General features: G+C 44.1%; 1 protein-coding gene across 4 annotated transcripts in view; it reads right to left on the bottom strand.

Annotated features, from left to right (window-relative positions):
• Window positions 1-18,439, bottom strand: part of SLIT3 (slit guidance ligand 3) — a 491,085-nt gene extending 472,646 nt beyond the window's left edge. For 2 of the 4 annotated variants that reach the window (XM_063168563.1, XM_063168565.1), the window contains exon 1: window positions 17,821-18,439. In XM_063168563.1, coding sequence (XP_063024633.1) covers window positions 17,821-18,005 — 185 coding nt within the window. In that variant the 5' untranslated portion in view covers window positions 18,006-18,439. The remainder of the gene's footprint in view (window positions 1-17,820) is intronic. The other 2 variants (XM_063168564.1, XM_063168566.1) reach the window with 2 other exon arrangements.
• Window positions 18,440-19,970: the final 1,531 nt, after the last annotated feature.

Raw genomic sequence — 19,970 nt, 5'->3', positions numbered from 1 at the left:
AAAAAATAAATGGCCTCAATTTAGTTCCCTTTCTAGAAGGAACACAGTTGTTGCATTTGGTTAAAGCCATTAATTATCAATAACTGCTCAAAACCAGTACATTTGCCTCTATTTCAGAGACTTCTCAGGTGCTCATCTAGCAAACAGTGACATTCCTAACAACAAAACTGAAGATCTTTGATGCTCAATAATTTCATGGCAGTAGCTGATTTTGCATTTCAGTGACAAGCACAAATCCTAGATAGCCAAGATTCTGAAAAACATTTATTGTCTAATTAATATTATTTGTCTTTAACCCAAGACAACATTACACAAAATGAAAACCCATGGAAAACAAAAATAACCTGCTATCTAAGGAGAAGGAGCACCAGACTTAATTGCAGTTTTTCTTCATTTGCATCAATAAAGAATTCAATAAGAGCAGTAGGGAAACTGTATTTAAGGAAAAATGAACTGCCATACACTTCAAAAAACAGCTCTTACCCAAGTTAAACAGCTCCAGGATTCTTTCCTGTCCAGCTGCTTCCTAAGTTAGGTAAATATTCATTTCTAGGCACAGAACCTCAAACACAAAGTTGAGTTTCTGTTCCTGCTACGTTTTCAAAGTGGTTACCACACACCAGTTCAAAGAAGGGACAAACAAATCAGCCCAGAACCCAACACTGTGAAAGGAATCTTGAGTCAACCAACACCCCACAATCTACAGGGAAGATGAATTTCTCTTCACCTCATTTTTTTTGTATTTTCCAAGAAGGAATGCATAAAATTTGTGTGTCACAGAACAAAGTTAGGAACTAATAAAAACCTCTCTTGTTCTCCCTAAAAACAGGTCGGGATCCAACACACCATCTAGAATTCCCATCAAAACAAACCTCACCAGGGACACAACTCACACAACTTCCAAATGTTCATGAAGAACAGAAGAAAAATAATTTCCCAAGAAACTTAAGAGCACCTGTTTTGAAGTGACAGCACACATCCTTTGCTATGATTAATCTGTACCTCATTCCAAAGGGTTTATTTTAAATGGCAAATCCACATTGAAAACATGGGAGCCAAAACCCAAGTGATAATGAATTAATCCAGATTCCTGGATCTAAGGAGCTGCTGATGTTTTTCATTAGCCCAATTCCTCCAAGTACCTGAAGCAGCCCTCACTCCTGAGAAAAAAAAAGGCTTTTTCTGTGCCACTGCACTGCTAAAGGACTTGGTCAGCCCAAAGCATCCTGAGTGGCAGCCGAGTCATCCCCTGCAAGTTTTTCTGTGCTTTGTTTTCCCCTTACTCAGGTAACAGCACCTGAGCTGAACAAACCTGCATTTTCCACAGCAATGCATTTTCCACCCGTGACCTGGCTATCTCTTGCACTCCAGAAACTTAAAGCCATGAGGAAAACCTCCTTGATTTTTAGCACGGTTAAAAGCTGGAGGCAAAGCTGGAGTTTCAGTAAAGCCTCCCCCCTCTAGGAGTGCTTTGGTTCTTGGTTTGGGATCATGCTAAAACCAGCACCAGGAAAGGGACAAAAATGCACTCCCATGTGTGAATGTACCCACAGAGCAGATTCTGGCTGCCCTTTCCAGTCCTCACACATGCAATGTCTGTTTTATTATTTTAACCATTTTCCAGGATTTCTGCTGTGTAGCTAATTTTCTTTAATGGGTATGAACTGCCACCAGCCTCTTAACCTTAAATGACCATAATTCCCAACAGAAAGCACTTGGCAATTCTCTCTTTTGCCTTCAATCCAAGAACTTCAAAGTTCCTGTGATAAACTACTCAATTATAACACTATCCTGAAGCCCTCTGGCAGCACAATCTGCATATCTTCACATTGAACATATTTTCATCTTCAGTTTTGCAATGCAGGAAATGAATTCCTGGGACTGGGTTTTATGAAATACACAAATCCCACTAGTTTCCAAATCACATGGGCAAGTAGGAACATCACTTCTAAGGAAGGACAAAAAACTTCAAGATCATATTCAGCTGAGGTAATTCCATTTCTTAAAAAATAGTACATTTCACATCTATAAGAGATGAAATGTACTATTATTGTTATATAATTGCATATATAAATATATATATATACAATATATATAAATATATATACAATATTATATATATATACTATATAAATATATATATTCTTGTTGTATAATGACTTATTTTTTCTTATAATCAGCTGACTTTGCAAAGGAGCATGAGAATATATTTTTATTTCTACTGAGCTCTCTGAGACTGGCACTCTCTGAACCTTTCACATCATTTTGTTCAATAGAAGAAAAGCATTCAAAGCCCTCCACCTGAGAGAGAATAAACCCATGCAACCAGCCCAGGTGGGGAAGGGCATGAGCAGGAAGATGCTTTGCAGCAAATCATCCTGGAGCCCCACTGTGCCCCAAAACTCCAGCAGGGGCCCTTGGAGCAGCAAAGGGCACCTCAACCACAGACTGAGGGGTTGATTATTTGGAATAATCCACTGCTGTCTTGCCCTGTGGGTTTTTGACAGCCCATCTGCAATGCTGGGTCAGTGCAGGCTCTCAGGACAGGAATGAAACTCTCAGGAATCTGTCTGGTGATGTTTGAATAGAGACACCTGTGTTAATTACATTAAATTAAAGAGAGGTTAAGGGGAGATCCTACTGCAAACCAGCAGCTTGGAGACCACAGATCCCCTTCCCTGATCTGCAGTAAGAACAAGGCAGAGGTGGAGAAACACTAAGAGAGAAAAAAACAATCTCTGCCACAACCACCAGTGCTTTCCAAATATTCTGCACAGTTTCAGCAACAAAAACTGCACAGATCCACACAGCAACACTGGGATCCAGCAATGTGGACATCTTGTACCAGAGTAACAACCAACTCACTAGTCAACATTTCTGAATTTTTGCTGCAGTTGTTGGAGACCATGTGTGTGACCCTGGATAGTTTCAGTCCTCAGGAAAATTTAAATAGCAATTAAACAGCCACACAATAGTTGGAGTGTGCAAACCCCATGCTGCAGTCCATCATAGTTTTGTAACACACCTACACGACAGCTTTTAATTCAAAAAAGGTTAGATGCTCTGTTCTGATTAGAGAAAACTTTCAGGTATGAGTCAGACTGTTTTCTTTCTGTCTGAACAATGAGAAAAAGGGACCTTGGAGGTTAAGTGCCCTAATTTAGTGAATAAGCTGTCCATTCTTAAACCCATTACAGCAGTGCTGGGTTAATAACACACATTAAACGTCCAAATGATCTGGAACTGCTTACAGACAACACACTTCTGCCCTCATCCTTTTAAAAATACAAAAAAAAAAAAAAACTTGGCAAACTACAAACGTTAAGAAATATCCAGGAGAAAAACAAACCCTTCACTTTTTGCAACTTGTGCAGTTGAATTCCAGGCTGAATTACCCACAGCAGACTGCAGTGGAAGTCACACCAAGGCCCACAGAAAGCAGCATAATGGATTGAGTAATTCAAGTATTCTGCTTCTTCCAAGGAAATACATGTTTGTCTCAGCCTGCAGGAATTCCTGTCTAATAATCAGAGTGTACAGGTTTCATTACCCACATCAAGGAATGGTTATGCTGACAGCATAATGTTTAACAGTGCATTTTACACTCTGTGTCCTTCACCTCTGTCCCCAGAGTCTGAACTTGCTCTTGATGCGCTCCAGATCTGCTCTGGCAGCGTCACCTGTGCCTGATGAAAGTCAGGGACACTGCAATGAGAGGGGTGAGGCTGGGCTGGCACTTTGAGTGCCAGAGCACACCTGGGCTGAGGAGGGAGAGACATGGAGCCCCAGCACAGGAGGGAGAGGACAAACAGCACCCAGGGGCGCAGGAAACCTCTCTTTAATTTAATTCAACACTGCCCAAACCTCCAGTGATGGTCTAAGCAAAGTCAGAGCTCATCTGGAGCTCAAGCTGGCAAGGGTCACCAAGAAAAGCTCCCAGCATTGCATCAGTGAGACCGTGTTCACAGGGGTCTCAGGATGAGGGAAGAGACAGAGATCTGACTTCATGTTACAGAAGGCTTTATTTATTATTTTATGATATATAGTATATTAAAACTACACTAAAAGAATAGAAGAAAAAGTTTCATCTCAGAAGGCTAGCTAAGCTAAGAATAGAAAAAAAAGAATGATAACAAAGGCAGCTGCCTCAGACTCTGTCCGAGCCAGCTGACTGTGATTGGCCATTAATTAGAAACAACCACATGAGACCAATCACAGATGCACCTGTTGCATTCCACAGCAGCAGATAACCATTGTTTATATTTTGTTCCTGAGGTCTCTCAGCTTCTCAGGAGGAAAAAATCTTAAGGAAAGGATTTTTCATAAAATGCGTCCATGACACATCAGCTATAAAATAATTCATAGAATGACTGGGTTGGAAGAGACCTCCAAGATCATCAAGCCCAACCCATGCCCTAACTCCTCAACTAAAGTAATAAAATAATAAACAAGATTTGATGGTTCAGGGACAGACTGAGGTGCTCAGACTCTTCACCAGAACAGCCTCCCATGTTCTGGTGTCCAAGGGGAGAGGAACAGCCAGAAGGGGCAGAGGATCAGGTCAAACATCCCTCGAGAGCTCCTGACCAAGCCTGCAGGAACACAGGACACAGCTGCAGGGACAGAGATCAGGCTGATACAGCCCAGCCTTGCCCTGACACCTCCAACACAGGCAAATGCCACCCCTGCCTTGGAAAGGTTAAAAAGCACAAAATGGCAAAGGACAGGCTGCTCAGCAGCAGCCTCAGTTTGGCACTGGAAAAGTCACTGAAAATACCACAGGAGGCAATTTCTGCTTTTCAAGACCCAAACAGACATTTTCTGTCTGAATTCCATGTTCTAGATGGAATGTTCTGAATTCTGTGTGAATTCCATGTTCTGCTTTGAGCAGAGCCTGAACCAGGAGACCTCATGAAGTCCCTTTCAACCTTAGTGATTCCATGATTCCACATTTTCTGCAAAGGAAAAGGTAAAACAAGTATTTGTTGTCTTTTGTTTCAGGGGAGTTCAGGGAATGGCAGAAAACTTTAAATATGAAGCATAAAAAATAGAAAATGCTTTAAAATACAGCTGCTACAGAAATATGGTTTAATATGAAGAAGGCAGGATGTGCACATCACAAAGAGCAGCAAGTACAGTTCTGTGCCAGATTAGCTCAAGCGTCATTTTAATTCATACTAAAAATTAAACCCCAAGGTTAACAACTGCACACACAAAAGGTCACTTCTTTACTTCTTTTCAATTCTTGATCTTGTTTAGCCATTCCTACTTAACTCCTCCAACTGCAGCTCTTCTCCCATGTCCTTGTTGCAGGGATTTCAGTGGCCAGCCCAGCCCAGGGCTGCTCCAAAGCTCAGGCAGAAATCAGACCAGGTCAAACATTCCCTGGGCCACATTTTCACTCAGTTACCACATGGACAACCTCATCAGGATATCAACAGAGATGTGCTTCAGTGTTTGACACTTCTGGACTGATCTGGGCAAAAAGCATCGCTGCAAAGTTCAGCAAAACACACTTTGCTTTAATTTTGTGTTTCACTTAAGTGTGGTGTGTGACTGAACAGATCACAGTGAATAAACTGCAGTGTCTGGGTGTTCTCCACTAATGCAGACAACCTGATATTTCAGACTTGCAATATTTCACACCTGCTCCTCACTGCTGTAAATACTTGATAATTTGGAAAGACATCCCACGAACAAACAAATTATTTTAGTGAAGCCTGGCATGAAAACCAAGCCTTGATTTCATCACCCTGCTCACTTTCAGACATGCACAGACTAGAAACCCTTCCCAGATCTTTTCCTGGAAAGGTAAGAGAGATCTCTGTTTATGTTTGGGGTTTTTCTTTTTGTTGCTGTTCAGGGCTTTGGGTTTTTTAATGTAAAAAGCATCCAGTTTCACCAAGTCTATTCATTCCTAGCACCAGCACACTGAGTGTAACATGTCTGCAGAGGCCACTGAGGAGCAGAGGAAGCCAAAATGCTGCAATAAAATGTGTAGGACAGTTTTAATATGTAAAATGAATTTTGAAGGAAGGGTTGTATTGACTTGATGTTAGCAACCAGATGTTGCAACCAATTTACAAGCAACTTTCTTCACTCTTGAGTGGATTCCCACCTTCCTTGTCCCCCATCCTCATCCCACTTTTGGTTTTTTGCATGCTGCAGTAAAGCTGAATTGATTTCACAGTGTTTGCTAAATGAACACAAAACTCAAGTTTTCCTACAGCCTTTGCAGAGAAATCTGATGTTTCAAGTTACTGAAACTCCTTGTGCTTATAAAACCACTTTGTACAAACCCTGCTGCACACATGAGGGCTGTGGAAGAACCAGCTTGGAAATTATCTATTCTATAAAATGAAGTTAACATTAACTGGGATTAACTGGGAAAAATCCATTTTCATCATCTTCTAGAAAATTTCATAAGCAATTAGCTAAAAAACTTTCCAGAGGGAAAAAATGAACATAAAACTAAACCAATGCCAAGCAAACCCCCAAAAAATCCATAAAACCCTTCTGACTGCTCCTTATCTTCTGCTGCCTTTTCACATGTTATCTATTAAAACTCAAAGCTCCAAAGGATCATTGGGCTGTTTCCTACACTTTCACATTCTTATCTGAGAAATTTATATCCAGATGTGTGTTTTCATCTCTCTGAAGAGCCAGCCCTTCCCTTAGGGCCTTATTTCTCAGTATCTATTTCCACTTCTGGAAAACAAGCTCACTTTGCTCAAGAATTTCCCTTCCATCATTTTTTTTTTTTACTTTTTTTTTTTTCTGGTTTCCAGCAAACCTCCCTGCTGCATTTACCTAGGCATGTCAGAAATGCACAATTGCCTCACAGTGAGCTCTCCTGTGCCCAGCTGTGCTCTCCACACCCCACCTCCAACCAGCTCCACCACTTCAAGAGGATGAGGCTGATTTCTCACCACTCTACAACAATTTCACACGAGTTTGTGACCCAGAGGCTCCCACGTTGCTCAGGGATGCTGCAACCAGCGCTGCCCTCCCCAAAGAAAGATGTTTCATCCAGGTTTTGCCAAAATCAGCATTTCAAAAAAACCTCCCTAACATAATGCCTCCCCAGTCCAAACAAAACCATCACACAGACAAAAGACAAAACTGGAGGAAATCCATAATTTAAGTTCCCACTGAAGCCCAGGCAAAACGTGCTCCGGGACAAACAGGAAGGCACAAGACACAAACTGGACTCATCTTCTCCTTGCTGAAATTTCTCAGAGTCATATTTAAACAACACAACTGCTTTAATTAAACATTGCTGTCTCCATAGCTGTGGACAAGCAGTGCATACATTTGCAGGATTACTTTAATGGGCTGGATGTCCTCTGGTCACATCTGCTATGTGAACTTTTAATGCTACACACTCTGTCCTAACCCAGAGAGGATGGGAAAACTGCTGTTTGCTGTTTCCTTATTGGGAAAAATCATTAATGTAAAGTTAAATTTTATTCTTACATAGGGAATGGGTAACAAGGCAGGATTTCTTTGTTCTTTCACCTTGGATAAGACAGCACATCCCAAGGAACACAATTTAAAATTCTAAGGAAGACTCTTCCATTTTTGGACAAAACTTTTGTGATTTTTAAAGGAAAACCAGAGTTAGGAATTGGAATATTTTGTATTTTGGGGCAAATTGTGAAAAAAATTCTTCCAAGTCAAGTCAATTTTTTTCTTTAGGGAAATCTCTTGTAACATATGACACTGCAACATATGACACTGGTGTTGCATTTAATGTTAACACCCAAAACCTTCTTAGGCAGACAGAAAACCAACTATTTCAACTTAAAAAGCTGCTAAAACATTTGAAGAAGTGCTCAATATTGCCCAGTGCACACCCAGAGAAAATGGCAGAGATGACAATTCAATAGGACAGTTTTGCTAAACTGCCTTAAAATACTTGGTTTTACTCTGAGCTGAGAAAATGAGGAAGGCTCACAACTCATGGCAACCTTTGGAACTTTCAGGATTATTTATTAGGTACACCAGTAATAGCTCACAGTCTATTAACACTTGTATTCTGCACCAGTTAATTATCACATTCTTACCTGCCACAGGAGAAAAAGAAAAGATCAACAGAAAAAAAAAGCCCAAGGATTCAGGAATAGTCCCCTAAATATTTGCATGCACTTGCTTCTGCTATCAAACTGTTATCTTCCTAAGAGTAAAATACTTGTCTTCTGACACATTTCACAAGAAAGTTGATTTCCACACTCTTCCCCTCCATTCTGTGCCTCTCTCCCCTCACAGTGAAATCGCCAACCTTGGCAGAATCCAGCCCTTGAAATAAAGTTTGGAGACACACATTAAAAGCTGCATTTGATTGTGCTGTGATTTTGGAGATCAGAACCTCAGCTCCACTAATGTGAAATTTATCACCATTTCTGTTATCATGCCTAAAAGTGCCCTCACAACAGCTCGAGATCCCTTCACATTGAGCACTGTGCAAACAAAGATTTCCCAAGGGATTTTCTGCAAAGAAAAAAGAGCAAAGGGAAGAGACAGAAGTGGTGAGTACAGCAGGCACTGCCCTCCATCCAACACAGCCCAACTCGCACTCTTGGTTTTTAACTGATGGAATTAAAATTACAGGAAATTTTTAGCTTTGTAAAACAAACTGTTGGCTTTGGGGCTTTTTTTTGGGTTGGTTTTTTGGTGATATTTTTGGGGTTTTTGGGGGGTTTCTTTGGTTTTGGGTATTTTTTTTTTTTGGTTGGTTTTTTTGTTTGTATGGGGTTTTCGTTGTTGTTTTGGGGGGGGTTTTGTTTGGTTTTTTTTGGGTTTTTTTTTTTTTTTTTTTTTTGTTGTTGTTGTTTTTGCTGTTTTGTTGTTTTATTTTTAAAAGGACTGTTCCTATCAAGAAAGAGCATCAGAATGGAAGGAAAAAAAAGAATAAATCTATCAGAAATGGAGCTCAGCACCATCCTCCCTGCATTTTCTACAGGCATGTTGACAGGCTGTTAAAAATGGGTTTCTGATCCCCAAATCTTTGACCAACAGAGCAGCCTGTCCTCCCCTCCCAAGGAGCCCTGGCTGACACAGAATCACCAATCTGTGTCTCTGCAGAACCAAAGGTGCTGAGGAAACACCCTGAGAAAGTGCAGGCAGCTCCTGTGTGCTGTGCCGTGGGGGACTGCAGGGCTGCAGAGACAGCACAACATCCCCACACCACAGAACAGGGGTAATTAATTCCTAAACACAACAATTAATTCCCATAATACAACATTAATTCCAATTAATTCCCATAATACAACATTAATTCCAATTAATTCCCAAATAAAACATTAATTCAAATTAATTCCCAAATCCAGCACTGCTGCCACAAACTGCACTGACCAGGGCAGCCAGTGAGGCACTACCAGGGACAAAAATCTATAAATTATATATATATTATAATATATATAATCTGCTATACATTTTTGTGTCCCAAAATCCCCAGTGCTGCTGCACTCCAACAGCATTTACAGATGTTTGAGAGCTGTATCAGAACCCTGGCACTAATTCCACCAGGCTGACCCCTCTGCAGGCAGCTGGAGCAGGAATAAAGGCAGGCACAGCATCATTCTTGTTGAGGAAAACAGGTAAAAATGAACTGATGGGAACACCAATTCTATAATTACTTTAGAAGCAAATTTCAGATAGATTTGAAGGCCCATCAATGGAAATTCAAGACAAGATCAGCTTTAAAACTGAGCTTTCTGCCTCATTTTAACCACACTCATCTTTCCTGTAAATGCTCCTTCAGCAGTGGCAGAAATGGAGACTTAAACCAATGGCTACAGTCTCATTTCTACCTGAGAGACAAAATTAGGGACTTAGAAGAAGTAGATCACAAATAGAAAGGTAAAAATCTAATTAAAAGCTCCAGAAATCTATCAATCATAAGATTAAAATCATATATTGCAGCCATCAAACAGATGGTGTAAAAGCAAAATACAAAAATTTATTCTGACAGAGACAACTGACAGACCAGATTCAGTTTCAGGGGGAAAAAAAAAGCTGAAAATAACTGGCAGAGGTGAGAATCAGCCTCTTAAATTCCCTTTTCTGTGGAGATGGCCTTCAACTCAATCTCAGATTTACTGAGTACAGAGCACAGACCTGCTGCCCTATCTCTGATGTGTTTAATGCCATTAGACAAACTGTCAGGTGCTCACAAGGCATCTGCTAATGGGGAAGAAGCAGTTCTTGCTATTGACAGGATCCATTCAAGATCTTAAATGATGATATGCCTGACTAGAAAACACTGAAAACAGACTTGGAAATAAAGCATTACAGATCTCTGGAGAAAAGACTTGAAAAATACTGAAAACAGAGCCTGGGCCATATTGCAACCCAAACATGACTGGAACCCAGCCTTTTCTTACCCTAAATATAACTTACACAACAAACAAAAAAGTAGAATTGATATTGCTTTGATATTGGCAAATTGTTGGAGAACATAAGAGAGACGGGAGCCACCAGAGCAGCGCTAGATCAAAATCCACACTGTGTCATGATAAAGCAATGAGAATAAAGAGTCAATGAGAACTTCTGGAAGCTTCCTGTGACCCCAGAGCAGAAAGGAGCCAAGGACAGGAGGCACATTTCCACCAGCCTGACCCTCAGACCTCACAAGAGGACAGGGAATAAAACTATTATAAGCTAGTATTAAACTATACATAAAACTATTGTAACATTTTCTGAACGCCGCTGCTCCAGCTACACCCCTGTAACAGGACGGACAGACAGACAGTCCCCTGAAGGAACCTCTACCCCATATCCCTTGCAGTCAGCCATCCTCCATCATGCTGCCAGCATCATTCTTCTCAGAAAAGCTTTGCCCTTTGAGGTTCACTTAGGATTTGCTGCCCAAACTTATCTTCATTCCTCACCTGAAGTTAGGAACTTCTGTGTCTCCTCCTCCCTGTTTTGCCCTGCAGGATGGACAATAAGCCCAACAGGAAAAGAGAAATCCCTTTAGAGAGCTGTGAGATCTCAAGATGTGTGAGGGGATTCCTACAGGTGCTCCACACTGTGGGAAATCCAGCAACACAACCTTTATCAAGGGTTTTGGGAAAACGAAGCTCCAAGTCATTTGAGGTGTGAGCTCCTGGGAAGGAACACATCCTGGTTGCACAAACTCACTTCTTTACATGCAATCACTGAAATTATTCACTGAATACCCTCATTAGAGCCAAGTCCTTTCCCCCTATTATCATTATCCCCAAACATCTTGTGAGACTTCTGTGAAAAAATCATTTTTCTCTCTCTATGGAGGTTGAGGAGTAGCCTAAACACTCTTGAAAACACAGACAACAAATATACAACAAATACAGCCAATGTCCATGCAGGACAAGCTACTTTTGCTTTAAACATGCCTGGAAATGTTTGTACCTGGCAGTGACATGGCAAAAGATGACAGGTAGTTCTCACTGTAAAGGTCAAATGACAGTGTAAAACACAAGGAGTTTTATACAACTGCGGTGCCAATAAAGGATTATCAGGATTTACTTTTTTTATTGGCCTCTCATCCCTACAGGTAAGCTGCACCTGCATTTTTGGCCACATGCTTCCCCAAACCCATACAGTGCACAAATTCCAGGGGTATAAAAAAAATCATCATCTGGATTTCAGGACTTCCAAAAAGACAACAGCTGCCCTTCAGAGGGGCAATTTTCCTTTCGCCTAATTCCTTTGCATGAATCAATACTCAGCTGCAAAAGTAAGAATATGAATAAAAGTAAATAGTCTCAGAGAAGCTCATTAAAAGGTCCTGCAGGAAGTAGCCAGGTCTCTTTCATCTCAAAATCTAATCCAAATTTGTGCAAATAAATACAGGCAACATGACAATGGCCACTGCTTGCTTCTACAGCTACCAATTTACAGCAGCTAATTCCATCCTCCTTCCTGCTCCCATCACTTCAAAACCATGTCACAGATTTAATAGCAGCAGACTGATCCTACCCAGGTCTGTGCCAACATCTATTCAAGCACTGCTAGTCACAGTTACATTAGGAAAGGGAATTATCCCCATAAAATCAGAGAATTCAGTGGGGTTTTCCCAGGATCAGTCCCTCCAAGAGCAAATTTTCCAAGTTAAAGCCATGTACATCCACTTACTGACAAATGACCTAAGGAAAAAAATATCTGAAAAATGCTCCATGCAAGGTTTTGGAGACAATTACTACAAACAAATGAGTGGTAATCCCCAGTGGGAAGAACTCTAGAAAAGCAGAATGTCAGTGTAAGAGTCACATAATTATATTTGCATGTGTTTAACATCTCCTTTTGCAGGGATATGGAAGCGTTCAAGACAGGAGCTTAGATTTAATTTGGAGACAGAATTGAGGAAGTTGAAGACTTATTACAAGCCAGTGCAGCTTCAGCAGCCCCATGCACCTAGGCCAAAACCACCATAATAATATATTTGTGTAACAGAAACCCCAGACCACATGAAAACTCAGGAGTAAGCAGATGACTAAGCTTCTAAATTGCACCTAAATGTGGACACACTCAATTTAGCTGCTCAGACAAAGCACAGAACAGATTAGTCCTGCAAGCTTTATCACTTTAGCAAGGTAAAGAATCCTTCAAACGAAAGGCAAAACAAAGCAATGACTAACACAGGAGAGCCATCAATTAAACAAGAGCCTAAGCCACCAAACAAACTCATCAAGAGCTCAAACACGGTTAAATTCCCCAAATAAGCTTTTATACATATGTAATGTGCTGCTAGCAGACAGGGAGATAACCAGGCATGAATGGGAGGAAAATCACAAAGGCTCAAGCTTCACATTCAAGCAGGAGGCAGACACTGACCCAGAAGACTTCTGAGCACTTTCTCAGAATCACTGGTTCCCTTCAGAGCTGAAACACTCAACTCAGCTGTCAGGCTTTGATCTGCTCACTGCATTTAGGCATCATCTCAAATTAAACCTGGCTATCAGCATTACTAAGCGTTATAAGGAGCTACATGTATGATATTGTACATATATAGAAAGCATTCCAATGAAGGAAATCATGTAAATAATCACATCTGAGAAGTGAAGCACCACTAAGGAAACTCTGATCATGGGAGTTTGATGGAGCAATCCAAAGGAACATTTCAGAAAGGTAAAATATTTGGAATTCTCATGGATATCCTTAAATTTTGTTCCTTTATTAGGTCAAAATGTCTCATCAGTTGCCCAGCTCAAGTATAAGAATTGCTGTGCCCACTCCAGAATTTATCTAATGAATTACCAGCTTCTCTCCAAAACACAAAAATTCTGTCAACTTCTATTTTTGGTGAGGTGCTGAGCTGCTCACAAGTGTGGAAGGGATCAGTAAATACCAAAAACAACCCCGAGGGCAGCTCTGCCATCCTGCTCAAGGACCCCTGCAGAGCATCACACTCTGCAATATGAGGAAATATTGTAAATATGGAATATGATGCCTATCCTGAGCATCGTTTCTCCAGAAAAAGCATAATTGGAAGTTGCTCCTGTAAGTGACAAGCATTTGCTTCACCGTTTATTTTCTCCAGATTGAGTAATTTCACTGTGCAGCAGGACAGTTTTCACCTCTTTTTAGCTCTTCATGAGAGGTGAACCAAAGCTTCCATCTCAACCACACAATTAGAAGACTTTCATAAAATGTAATCACAAGGTAAAAACTGCAGCACAAACCTAACACTACTAGATATATTTGCAAAGTTACTATTAGAGATCAGTCTGCGTAAAAGTTAAAAATAGAAGTATAGGATTGCTTTATAACTCTGTTTCTGTGATCAGTGTTAATCTGTGGATTTCCTTCAAGGTAGAAATCACAGGTATAAACCTTCAGACCTTCAAAGTGTTCATGGAAAAAAAAAAGAAATCAAGCATGCAGCTCATTCCTCATGAAAAATCAGTAATCAAAGCTAGTCCATTTAATAGAACTACTCAATAAGAAATTCTTTTCCCCCTAAAGATATTTCCCATTGTTCCCTTAATGTCATATTTTCAGTTTTCCTGGGTTTCATATTAACACAAATTTGAATAATATTTAACTTGGCTCCATTAGCCCAAACAATCTGTAACATTTCTCCAAACATAACTCTACAAGCTCGGTGGCAAAATATTTTAAGTGCTGCCATTAGATCTTTTACTAATTAAAGCAAAAAGTTTCCGACTTGAACAGGTATGTGGAATTTTTAGCTCATGAGAATGCAGAGAGAAATAAATGCCTTTCCAGAGCACAACAGTTTAAAAAGGAACTTCGTGTGTGGCCACCAAGAAACTTGTTAAAATTATTTTCCCAACATATAAACAGTTCTCCGAGATTAAAAATATTTTTGTGATTTCAGATATGATCAATTTGGTCTTATTTACATGCTAAACATACAAGTAAGAAGATTAGACATCAACCCACTGTTATGTCATAAATAGTTACAGGTTGCTGGGGAGCACAGGGCAGAATGAGATACTCCGATATATCCTGTGGCTGACTGACATTTCACCTATGAGCAGAATTTACACTCAGTCTTTTTCTCGCTACTGCTTACATCAGAAAGCCCAAGTTGGTGCAATTAGTAGGAATCTAGATTTGAAGAAACTGATACAAGCTTTAAAACGGTTGTAATGAAGATGCTGGTGAACGCCACAAAAGCAGTGAGAGGCTGACAATGGACTGACAGAAATGAAAACTGAAAACAGTATTTAAAATACAGATTAAAGTGTTACCACATGACCTTCTGTATCCTATTTCCACAAGGTTTCAGCCACTAAGTGATCCAACAATACACTATTTATATATGTAAAAAAACCCCAAACAAACCATCCAACACAGCTACATTTCACATTTATCAGTGGTGGTATCTCTGAGGTTAAATGTTCAAACTGAATATTGTGAAATCGCTACTATTGTTCTTTTCGCAGCCATTAATCTAAAATTTAAATCTGTAAATAACACCAAAAAGAACAAGACCAAGACAATGATTATGCTCTCTTTCATTCTTTTTAACACTTAGCCTGGCAAGGCCAAGAGCCTCCTTCTTCTGGCTCAGCTTCCTGCAGCAGGCAAGGGAAGTGAACCTCACAGAGATGTTCATTCTCACAAATGAAACCCAGCAACAACACGAATCCAGCCCCCCTGAAACTCCAGCTACAACAAATTACCATTTATGAAATGGTTCTCAGGTGGCCAACTAACCTTGTGCTTGTGAATCACTTTAACCTGCAATTTAAAAGTTTAATTCCAGCCTTTAACTCTTTAAGCCATTCACACGCCTCACCAGCGAAGCGCACACACCACCCGTGTTATCACACATTCTTGGCATGCTCCCCCGGTTCTGCCTTGTTGTGGGGTTTGTTGTTCCAGATTTGGGGTTTTTTTGGCTCTGAAATGCCAGCTTGCTACCCACCAATTTTAGAGCACACAGTTTCAGGCACAGAATTCAGGTTTCTCCAGCAATGACATCTGAAAGCTATTGCTCACACAGCTGAGGTTAAAGGAGAGCTGATATGGCCACAAAACATTAAAGGTTGTAGAATAGTGTAGTAAGAAAGCTGCACATTGCTATCATTTAAGAGCTCTCAGCACTATAAAATGCATTTAGAAACAGCCAAGCATTCTATAAAACTTCATTCTGGGACAGAACTTAGCCTTTAGGAGTGCTCTTTGCACACAAACTTTGTTTGCTTAGTAACCTCATCCCGCTTTCTTCCTCGGAGGAAAAGCTGCCTGAGAATTTGAAGTTTCCCCAAGTCTATGACCCAGAAGGAAATAAAACAGGAAGTCAGGCCATACAATCTACAGCATTTGCTTACAAGTTCAAAAACATTCGAAGTCAGGGCTAACCCACAGGAGGCACAGCCGAGTGCGCTCTCCTGGGCTCACCCCGGAGCAGAGCGCTGCGGAGCCCGGCCGGGGCTCGCATTAACATCTCCCGGGACACGGAGCCTTAACATCCCTCCTTGAACGTGTTCCTTTAACATTCTCCACACAGACATGTCCCTTTAACATTCCCCGCTGGAATGAACGTCTCCCTCTAACATGCCCTCCCAGACGTGTCCCTTAAACACCCCTCCCTGGTTAACATTCCCCCCCATAGACATGTCCCTTCAACATTCCCCTCTGGATGTGTCCCTTTAACATTCTGCCCCCACCATAGACATGTCCCTTCAACATTCCCCCCTGGAATGAACGTATCCTTTAACATTTGCCCCCGGACGTGTCCCTCTAACACCCCTCCCTGGACCTGTCCCTCTGACTTTCCCCCCCATAGACATGTCCCCTCAACATTGCCCTCTGGATGTGGCCCTTTAGCATTCCCCCCCACAGATATGTCCCTTTAACACCCCTCTCCCTGGACATGTCCCCTTAATATTCCCCCCTGGAATAAACGTGTGTGTCCCTTTAACATTTTCCCCCTGGACGTGTCCCTTTAACATCGCTCCCTGGACCTGTCCCTCTGACATTCCCCCACTGGACATGTCCCTTTAACATTCCCCCCTGGAATGAACGTGTCCCTTTAACACTCCCCCCTGGACCTGTCCCTCTAACATTAATGAACGTGTCCCTTTAACAATCCCCCCTGGACGTGTCCCTTTAAAATTCCCTCCAAGACGTTCCCCTTTAACATCCCCCCCACAGACATGTCCCTCTAACACCCCTCCCTGGACGTGTCCCTTTAACTCTCCCCTCTGGATATGTCCCTCTAACACCCCTCCCTGGACTTGTCCTTTTAACATCCCCCTCCCTGGATGTGTCCCTCTAACACTCCCCCCCAGAATTAAGGTGCCCCTTTAACATCCCTCCCTGGATATGTCCCTTTAACATTCCCCCCTGGATGTGTCCCTCTGACACCCCCCCTGCAATGAATGTGTCCCTCTAACATTTCCCCCTAGACCTGTCCCTCTAGCATCCCCCTCCCTGGACGTGTCCCTCTAGCATCCCCCCCATAGACATATCCCTCTAACACCCCTCCCTAGATGTCTCCCTCTAACATTTTCCCCCTCCCCGGCCGTGTCCCTATCTCGCACCGGGCACTCCGAGCTGTGCCATCTGCTATGCATTAAGGCACGTCAGAGACGCCCGTCCCCTGCACCGAGCGAGTGCCAGAACTCTATCAGAAAACTCAACTTTGCTTTCAGCTTTCTCCCTAGGAACTTACTGAGCGAGTAAAAAAAAAAAAAAAAAAAAAAAAAAAAAAAAAAAAAAAAAAAGTCAGCTAAAAAACTCCCGAGAACTTGCAATACGGGGGATTTGCTACGAGCACATTCATTATTCTCCGTGCTCCCCACAGCGTTACGTTGCTATCATAAACCCTGAGGCAGATTAAAAATTGAATACCCCGCTTCCCCGCAGCAGTTTAAAATAGAAATTAGAGGCTGTTTAATGTGACTTCTCCGTTTGAATTAGTTTATGGAAGCAGCCGCTTTGCCATGGTGATGAAATCACCATGCTGAGAAAGTAAGGAGAAACTGCTACCAGCCGCCAGGTGAAAACATCCAGGTTTCTAATTGCATATTAAACCGGTGTTTGCACTGACAGCGATTACAGCCGGGAGCACTCCAGGTACAGCTCCGAACTCCATTTCAAGCAAGTCACTGCACAACCCGATCAGGCGGCAGCTGAAAGTTCCCGAGAAACTCTGGAACCCATCGTCTGTACAAAGGCACAGCGGCAGGAGCGCTGCGAGTCCCGAAAAGCTCCTCCCCTTCCCTCCTGAAAACATTAATCCGTGCTGGATTGCTGAAACTCCTGTTACCGAGCGCTCTGCACTGATAGGCAGGTGTTGGGAAACTCGTCCCAGGTGTTGCTACAAGCGCTCGAGAAGCCCTTAGCGGTTTTACTTACAGTCTCTCCGCGTTCCTGGGAATATCCCTCGGCACAGTTTTGAGTCCCAGTCCATGACAATCCACGTTGGAAGCGATACACGTACACTTATGCGGGCATCCTCCAACAGGCATCCAACTCGCGGAGCTCCAAAAGCTCAGGATGGTTCCAAGGCACAGAAACGCACTTCTCCCACCAGACAACATGGTGCTCGATGGCTTCGGTGGGTATAAAAAGTGAGCGAGAGCAGCCGGCCCTTAAAGATGAAATGCCTCTAAGAAAAAAGGGAAAAGAAAACAAGAGGCTCTTAGTACAGCCCAAGGGAACCCACCACGGCCATCATCGCCGGAGCACCAGCAAAGCTTCAAAGGCTCCCGAGAAGGTCACGTTAGGTGGAAGAAGGTGGGGAATTGCCTTTCGGGCTCAGGTTTCTTTCTGTTATCTACGAACGGTACCAGAAGGCAGATAGTTTAACAGAGCTCGAGCCAGATGCGTCCTCAGATGAAAGAGAACCCGGGAGCGGAGGCAAACACACACAAAACATCCATCAGGAGCGGCGGCAACCTCCAAAACAGCCTCCTCCGCTCTGCACCGCCCCACCTGGGCCGGGCAGGTAACCCGCGGAGGGCACGGCCGGGGCTTCGCAGCGACCCCTCCGCCGCGGGCCCGCCCCCGCCGCGGGCAGTGCCGGGGCCGTGCGGGGCTGTGCCGAGCCGTGCCGGGCTGTGCTGTAGCTGTGCCGAGCCGAGCCGTGCCGGAGCAGCGCTGCCGCCGCTGCCGAGCGCGGAGCGGGGATGGAGCGGGGCGCGCCCCCCCCGCCGCGCCATTGGCCGCCGCGCCTGACGTCACCGCCCGCCCGGCCCGGGCCCGCCGGCCGCGAGTTCGGGACCCACGGGGACCGGGACAGGACCGGGATAGCGCGGAGCGGGGCCGGCTCCAGGACAGCGCGGAGGGCACTCCGCACCGCCTCGCAGCCCCTTCTTCCCTTCCCCGCCCGGCGCCGCGGCGGGGGAACGCAGCTCCCGGAGCGGGGGCGAGCCCCCCTCCCCAGCCCCGGTTCGGGTTTCGGGAAGGAATGTGCGGGCTGGAGCACGGGAACGGGCGCTGCGGCTCCGCGCTGCCCCTGCGGCCGGGGAGGCTGCGCTGCCTTTGTTGGCCGCGTTCGCTCTCGCCGAGTACCCCCTGGCGGCGGCTGCTCGGCCGGGGACACCGGGACACCCGGGCTGGGCTCCCTGCACACCGCTCCGGGGACATCGGGACACCCGGGCTGTGCTTCCCGCACACCGCTCCGGGGACATCGGGACACCCGGGCTGGGCTCCCTGCACACCGCTCCGGGGACACCGGGACACCCGGGCTGTACTTCCCGCACACGGCTCCAGGGACACCGGGACACCCGGGCTGAGCTCCCTGCACACTGCCGGGGACACCGGGACACCCGGGCTGAGCTCCCTGCACAGCGCTCCGGGGACATCAGGACACCCGGGCTGTGCTTCCCGCACACCGCTCCAGGGACACCGGGACACCCGGGCTGTGCTTCCCGCACACCTCCGGGGACACCGGGGCTGCTATCATGGCACAGTGCTCCGGGGACACGGGGACACCGGGCTGTGCTCCCTGCGCACCGACGGGGACACCAGGGCTGCTGCTATAGCACAGCGCTCCGGGGACACCCGGGCTGTGCTCCCCGCACACCGGCCCCGTCCCTGTCCCACCCCAGCCCGAGTCCTTCCCGTCCCGGGACTCCTCTGGGGTCACCGCTCGGCTTCAAGGGATGAAGTTCAGCACCAAAAGTCGGAACTTGGAAAAATTTGCTTAATAAGACAAAAGCAGGGTCCCTGTGCGTGGTCATCCTGTTCTGATTTGGTGCGGTTTAAGGCTCAGATGTTTTACCTAAAGAGGGCCAAAAAAGGCAGCACACCCCAAAAGTCCCAGAGCACTAGGAAAATGGCAAGTCCTGCCACAAGGCATTTTTTTTAAGGTAACTCTTGGCCCCTCAGCAGGTAGGGTTGCCCTGTAGTACACAGCACACAGTGACCTACTGACCCAAAATAAAGCTCGTGTATGTATGCAGATCATAAACATCGGCCTGTTTCAATAAACCTTGTTTCTTATTTCACAGACTTAAAAATAGTTCAAAAGACAGGTTTATGACTAACTTACTTGGGAACAC

This window comes from Melospiza melodia, chromosome 14, assembly GCF_035770615.1.
Source record: "Melospiza melodia melodia isolate bMelMel2 chromosome 14, bMelMel2.pri, whole genome shotgun sequence".
Lineage (NCBI taxonomy): Eukaryota > Metazoa > Chordata > Aves > Passeriformes > Passerellidae > Melospiza > Melospiza melodia.
Note: the sequence above shows the minus strand (reverse complement) of the source record. Positions and strands in the feature narration are given on the sequence as shown.